The 7432-nt window shown below is 40.0% G+C and overlaps 3 protein-coding genes across 3 annotated transcripts in view; 2 read left to right on the plus strand and 1 right to left on the minus strand.

Annotated features, from left to right (window-relative positions):
• Positions 1-1042, plus strand: part of SARC_10305 (hypothetical protein) — a gene marked incomplete at its 3' end in the record, with an annotated part of 3002 nt that extends 1960 nt beyond the window's left edge. Inside the window, exons 3-4 of the mRNA XM_014295655.1 lie at positions 246-511; positions 907-1042. Coding sequence (XP_014151130.1) covers positions 246-511; positions 907-1042 — 402 coding nt within the window. The remainder of the gene's footprint in view (positions 1-245; positions 512-906) is intronic.
• Positions 1043-2409: 1367 nt separating this feature from the next.
• SARC_10306 (hypothetical protein) lies at positions 2410-5977 on the plus strand. The gene is made up of 4 exons (XM_014295656.1): positions 2410-2596; positions 3080-4471; positions 4802-5007; positions 5349-5977. Exons 1-4 carry the CDS (start codon positions 2536-2538, stop codon positions 5547-5549), a joined length of 1860 nt encoding a protein of 619 aa, XP_014151131.1. The 5' UTR covers positions 2410-2535; the 3' UTR covers positions 5550-5977.
• An 886-nt stretch (positions 5978-6863) lies between these two features.
• Positions 6864-7432, minus strand: part of SARC_10307 (hypothetical protein) — a gene marked incomplete at its 5' end in the record, with an annotated part of 10006 nt that continues 9437 nt past the window's right edge. Inside the window, one exon of the mRNA XM_014295657.1 lies at positions 6864-6953. Within this exon, the coding sequence (XP_014151132.1) occupies positions 6879-6953 (75 nt within the window). The 3' untranslated portion in view covers positions 6864-6878. The remainder of the gene's footprint in view (positions 6954-7432) is intronic.

A 7432-nucleotide genomic window follows, 5' to 3' on the forward strand; every position in this document is an offset into this window, starting at 1 on the left:
CACGTATATATATATATATATATATACACGTATATATACAAATGTATGCAGTGATATGCTTATACAATTTTTTTTTCGTGACTTCATAAGTAGTAATATTTACGCGCATGTCGTGTACACACGCTTCGTTCAAAGTAGACGTTTCCGTACCTGTCAAGGTTGTTCAATTGTGAGAACTTCTATTTGATATATATGCTGTGTGCTAGAGTAATTTCCACTGATTTCATTTGTCTTCTCACACCCAGGCGGCTGCTAAAGAGAATATTGAATACGCAGCGTACGTTCCCAAAGGGGGAGAAACGTATCATGAATTCGAAGAAAGAATCTTAGCGGGACTCAATGCAATAATAGAGCGGGTAGTCGATACAACCGATGAAGTGATAGTAACGGCACACGGCGGAGTGATATTCCATCTGTTCGGGTATTATCAGAACAAGCCAAATTCTGGCAAAGGCGGCGCTCTGATTGCTACGAACACATTACCGGAAAACGTTTCACTCTCTACGCTGAGGTGTGTGCACTATCGACTGTCCCTACTATAGTGTGTTTTGATATGCAATCCAAGTGTGAACCATGAGAGATGATAATGTTTTGGGATTGTAGATTGTATTGCATGCGTGTGTAGTATCTATATTTGTCTCTGCGGTTTAATATTTGAAGTCATATCCTGTGTATCAATAATACTCGAAGAACAATATACTGAATATTGAACTCAACTTCATGCGCAGACAGTTTTGCAAGTGTGCCCATTGGGTATGACATTTAGGGTCTTGTGTTTAGGGGTTAGGTCTCTCTATTTGTGTAGTTGCGCATTGAGGCTTTGCTGCCTTTAGATGCGATTATCGTACAGACGTGAACTTAATGGTCCCCCATTTATTCAAAAACTTTTTTCTTCTTCTTCTGCAGCGTACATAGAGGTTCGTCAAATGAAATGGAAATCCGAATAGTAGATTATAATAACACTAAACACCTTGATAATCTAGATCCGTCGCTTAAGACCACCGTGAGGGGTTTCAGTGGACATGCAACCGACACCATCTAGTAGTATCGTCACCCTCAAGTAGTATCATGTCCCTTTAAACCACAGTAAACGGCTTCACTGGACACAACCGACACCTAGTATTTAGTATTATGACCCGTAGAAGTAAAATAAAGTAAATACGACTGAATGACAGAATTCACTCCTCAATAGTATTCGACTTTTCTGTACTCAGTATTCGTGTGGGTTAAAAGTATTTGAAGTTTTTACACAGGAACTCATCTTGGCGCCTCTTGCAAAATGAAAACATGTAAATACTAAATAACTACCAGCCTATACTAATTTCTGGAAAAACTTTTGTTCAGTAAATGTTGAACGTAAACTCAGATATGGATTAGAAAAAAATATTTTACACGTTTTGTGTAAAAAAAAAAGTATTATAACGGTCATCACTCATCAGTTATGGTCCGACGCTGGATTTTATATTTATATTTTTTATATGCTCTAAATTCAAAATTGAAAAGTTACTGCTCTTTTAAAAATAATAAAATTGTATATATGTATACTGCTACATATGTAGGAATCGGATCCTGAGAGAGTAAAAAATAATGGTGTGATCTATTTGTTTTATAATATTAATAAAAATGAAAAATCCCGATGTTATTTACCCTATGTATAACGTTTAACGTATACGATTGAAAATTGCTTTACATATTATATTTAGATGTTTTTGTTCTCTAAATATTTTAGCTTGCTTAGTTTTTGTTTTGATATTTGTATTCACAACATCAAATATATATCTTTTTAAAAAACAAAAAGGGGAAAGGATCTGGTCGTCTGAGTGAGTCACTGACTCGCTGAGACTGGCGCAGGACCGCAGTCCGCAGGTGGCCGGCTGGCCCCCTGGGGCGGATTAGGAAACGAAAATCTGAACACTTTCTTTTTACCGAAAATTGTGCGAGAAAAAAAATCATACCAACAAAAAAACTAAAAAGGCAGCAGAAATCTGAATGAGCAGATGGCTAGATGTGATAGGTTTGTAATTTTGATTGGTGTCTATTTTACGAATCAAGCAAATAACGCTAAAGTAATATATAATATTGTAGTACTTGAAAATATTTAAACGAGAAAATTGTATTATACTTGCATTACAAATATCAAAAGTAGTAAAATATGAACTTGTGAATATTTGAGGGCATTTGTATTTATTATTAGTGCCTGTGAGGAGGCACTTTTTGTATACAAATTGCAATGTGCTTACGCTTTTGAACACCAATGAGGACTGCTGAAAACCTGGTAGATTTTACAGTCGCTCTGCTATTGCTTGACAAATTACACTAATATATAATAATAAAAAGTGCTGATAAGATATTTTACTGTTATCAAAGTAGTCTTGTTCAAACTGATATTCTTTGCTTTCAAGAGAATTGCTGATCAAGTTTGAAGATTGAGATAAAAGAATTCTGTTCGACGAATTCCTTCTCACTTCATATTTTCGAGATTTGAAGATAGATAGACGCGCAAAAGTTCGGTAGCTACATTATATATCAGATAATATGCTATTCAAATCGAAGACTGTCGCCACTGTGCTGGCTGTTTTAATATTGGACTTCACAGGTATTGTATCTTTTATTGCATATGGATGATTATCTATATCAGGGGGTTTTTGCTAGTAGTGGCACTGGTGGTGGTTTTATCGCGATGATATAGCACTTTCTTCATCAGCCAGCGTGACAGAAACTATATCAAGTATGATAGTGTGCAGTGTGTAGGAGCGTGGAATTCACACAAGCCAACCTCGTCTGTCTGCTTTCATTTCTGTCATCCATGAATACGATGAATATATTTTATCTAGTGCAGAGCTGTTGTGTGATATATGGTGCATTCTATATCGTGTGCCAATGTACACAGTGTCACCAAAGAATTTGATAATGTAAAACCGAGATAATCCACACTGGCACTGCAGTTTTAGAGTATTGGGACAGCATGATCGAAGTCTCCTAATGTACGAACGAACCTACTAGAACTTTATACAAAGGGATAGAGACAAGGGGTGGTAACATGGGCTAAACTTTTAACCTGATATCTTACGTTCTACAGATGCACGGCAAACGGCGAGCATCTTCAATCCGTTCGCAACTACTTTCAACCCCGTCGTCACAGTTGCCACGAGCGCATCTGTTACGCCGACTACATCTGTGTTCAATCCCTTTGGCACTGTTGCCAGTACTTTTAATCTTTTCAATACAGCCGTGAGTAGCTCGAATGAAGCAACAATTCTGACTTCCGGTGGATTCCCTATCTTTTCAACTATTCAATTCCCAAGCACTATACCTGACACCACAACGGTGTCAAGTACAGACCTACCTACTTTCACAATTGATACCTCAACGTCCGAATTATCAACGTCCGAATTTTCAAGTACATCTACAACTGTTTCGTTCATTACGATCACAAGCACTGAAGATATTACAACTACAAGCACCGAGGATATCACAACTACAACGACTGAGGATATCACAACCACAACCACTGTAGCTGACAATACAACCCTGACAGCGGTAGTGAATGGCCCGTACACTGCGGTCCAGTTTATCCCTCAGACATTCAGTGCAGATGGTTCGTCAGCTAACGCCCAGTTTTATATTTGGACATTCGGAGATGAGATACCTGGACGCACTAACACTACCGTAGTACTTGGCACAGAAGTGAGTCACACGTATACGGAGGCGGGTATCTTCGATGTATGTCTTATTGTGGAAGTAGATGGTGAACGCTCCGACGCAGACTGTACCGAAGTCGATGTGGCTGTCGGGGTGACGGTGGCGGAGGAAACAACCACGACATCCAGTACAAGCACGACATCTAGTACAACCACGACGACCACTACAGAGTTTGTGACCGGTGTTGTTCCGGGTGTTACTGTGGATATCGAGAATACCGAAGGTACAGGGACCAACACGCTCACAACGGATACTCTAGCTACAGCAACAGTAGATCCGTTGGATACGGTGACAAAGACTAGCTTGACCACTACCAACGTCGCTACTGTAGTGGTAACGACCTTAGAGCCGAGTGATGGTGTGGATGGCGAGTCAGGCTTCTTTGTGGATTTCAGCGGCTTGTTCGGAAGTGACGAAGAGAGTGAAACACCAATCGACTTGTCGGGACTACAGGCAGATGCCGGAGGTCCATACTACGGTAGTGTGGGAGTCAACATTGAGTTTGATGCGAGTTTGACTACACCCGGGGGCGATGGGGATCTGCAAGATCTGAGTTTCCAGTGGCGCTTTGGGGACGAAACGGCCACTACGCCCAGCACAGTAGTAAACGGCTCCACTGTAGTTGACCATACATATTTGGCAGTGAATGAGTACAGGGTGTGTCTGACCGTGATCCAAGGCGACGGTGCGAGTGTAGACTGCACTACTGCGTTCATTGAGGCAAACGAAGAGATTGTCACGGCTGAGCGGGCTGAAAATCTGCTTACAGGTATGCTTTATGGGATTTGCTATCGTTCAGGTCCATCAACAAATAGTATAACAACTAGTAGTATCAAATGGTTATATGTAGTATAGTATCAATGATTATCTATATGTAGTATGCACCTATTTGTTTTACATGGTATGTACGTATTCTATATTTGTTTTACATAGTATATATGTAATCTATATTTGGTATACACAGTATGTACGTAATCGATATCTGTTCCACATAGTATGTGCGTAATACGGAAAACTATATGTTGTATATATGGAATCTCGGTATCCTCCTAGTCATGTATACTTACACCCATACACACACCACACCTTGCAATCACAGAATTCAATGAAGAAGACTGGGATGAGGTCGGCACTGGTTTCTCAGTGGCCAATGGTGTGCTACTCGCAGAAGTCAACGGAGGAGGCTACCAAGAGGTGAAACTAAACCAAACCAGGACAGGACAGCTGTTCCTGCAGTGCTTCACGACAGCGTTTGACTATAGCGCATTCACTGATGAGCAAAGTTTGCCCGTTCTCCGAGTCATGGTAAGTCTGATAATCGAACTGCTTGATATCGGTTTTGTTCGCTCTCCGGTTGTTGCGTTACTTTGTCGGGTTCTACTTGGTCGGCACACGAAGTGCACGACACGAGGGCGTTAACATTAACGTTAACGTGAACGTGAACGTTCTACAACCAGCGACTATGCAGGCACAGAAGCCTCTCCCCAATTCCGCCATTCTGCCTCAATTCTTCTGCTTTGTTCATATAATGAAAAATATTCTGCTTTGTTTGCAATATTATTATTTCTAACCCACTTGTTCTGCTTTGTTTGTAATATTATCAGTTCTAACCCACTTGTTCTGTTTGTTTGTATTGTTTTTCGTAGGTCTTCTACGAGGACCAATTGGAGACCGTTGAGAACTTCAGCTTCAGAGCACCAGAGAGCAGTGAAGGCGGCGAGACACTGAGCTACGTCATCAACCCCGCCCTACCGGTTAAGAATGCCACAGTTTACGCACTGCACATCGGCGATGTGGGACAGTCGACATTCGAGGATATATTCTTTGGTCCTGTGGTACTGTTCTGAGCGTACACGCACTCGGAATTACACCTAATGCACCTATTTTATAAGAAAGGACTTCTGCTTCTTACAAGGACATATTCGATGGGTAAAGGCTTGCAAACGCTACACCCGTTAGACGAAAACTTAGTACAAGGCACACGCTCCGAGGTTGAGATGGGCCTCGGAAAGACTGCCCTGGAACAACGCCCCTGATTACTCTGTGATGTGATACAAAAGCTCAACTGGCAGATATAAAGCCATAACCTAACAAACTCATGGTTATGCACGTGCATGCATGCACGGTAACGGTATACAGCTATAACCTACCCAACTTATGGTTAAGCACGTGCATACATGTGCGTACGCAACAAAGACGGCGACAAAAGACTCGCCGGACTAAGCAACGCAATAAAGAGACCCCTCTCTCGAAAGAGAGGGGCATGTACAATTCAACGTCCTTTTCTATAGCATTTTTATTGTACGTAAATGATCGCATATCGCTAAGAATCAATACCCACACTTGCGAAAACGTTTACGGCGTTCATAGCTGTCGAGGTTTGACACTCTAAACTGTCGAAATGGTCTCCACTAACGTTTTGAGTCAATCGAAGTGGTCTCGAACAATCGCGAAGAGATAGTTGTCCATGAACGTGCGGTTAACATGAACGTGTAATGACATACCGAGGTCAACATCAGGTGCACTTGTATTCATCAACGTGTTTTGTGTTCAGGCTTACGCAGTTCTATACAATAGCTACTACACAACTAACTGTAATCGGTATTAATATCCGCGTTTACTGTATTGAATACACGCACACATAGTCATGAATTGCTCGATCTCGACACACAGTAAGGTAGGAATAGCTTGTCAACTGCAAGATGCCTTGGTATAACACACACAGTGACACAGACATGCATTCATATATGTGGTTCACATGATATACGCTGCGCACATGACAGCACTACACACTCCACGAAGGAATCTACCATACAAGTGATAGCACCAGGACTACCATCCGGATCATCGTAAAACAGCCTCTGAAACACAAAAGTATGGAAGTAACTTGATACGCACAGACATAACAAATTACTCAGATACACAGCTACACACGCACACACACACACACACACACACACACACACATACACACACACACACATATATATATATATATATATATATATATATAGTGTGGAGCCCATTTGTTTCATATTAGTTAGTGCCGTACAAGCGTTCTTTCATTGGTACCGATTTCAGAACAAATACTACAGAACACACCTTGTGTATACAGAATAAACGTTCAAAAAAGGGGAAAAATAGTCTCATTAAATACTTTTGTAGCAAATGATATATTATTTGGCAACGTAACGCTGAGACGGGATGCGCTTATTGATGATATCATCCGATGTCAGCAGTGAGTTCTCATCCTGTGAGAGTGTGAGAGTGTGCAAGTACGCACGAGTACATACAAGATAACAGATATAAATAAATACGTCAACTGTTCACTCAAAACGTAAATACACGAGAGTGGTCGCAGATATCAGCTATACTACCACTCCGTGCTAACATATATCGTTGGCGAATAATGTACTAAGTTGATATGCCGAATTTGGCAGACACCTACATCCAGGCCGTGCTTTTGGCAAACCCAATATATATATATACTAGATTGATGCAACAAAATTAATGTCACGTATAATGTATGACAAAAATAGTATCCTATTCAATCGCAATATATATATATATATATATATACGTAATTAATACATATACATATATACATATGTATATATAATACATATATATATACATATATATATATATACATATATATATATATANATATAATAATATATATATATATATATAATATATATATATAACAAACAACACACACAATATATAT

The sequence above is a fragment of the Sphaeroforma arctica genome (assembly GCF_001186125.1).
Source record: "Sphaeroforma arctica JP610 unplaced genomic scaffold supercont1.1202, whole genome shotgun sequence".
NCBI classification, from domain to species: Eukaryota; class Ichthyosporea; order Ichthyophonida; genus Sphaeroforma; species Sphaeroforma arctica.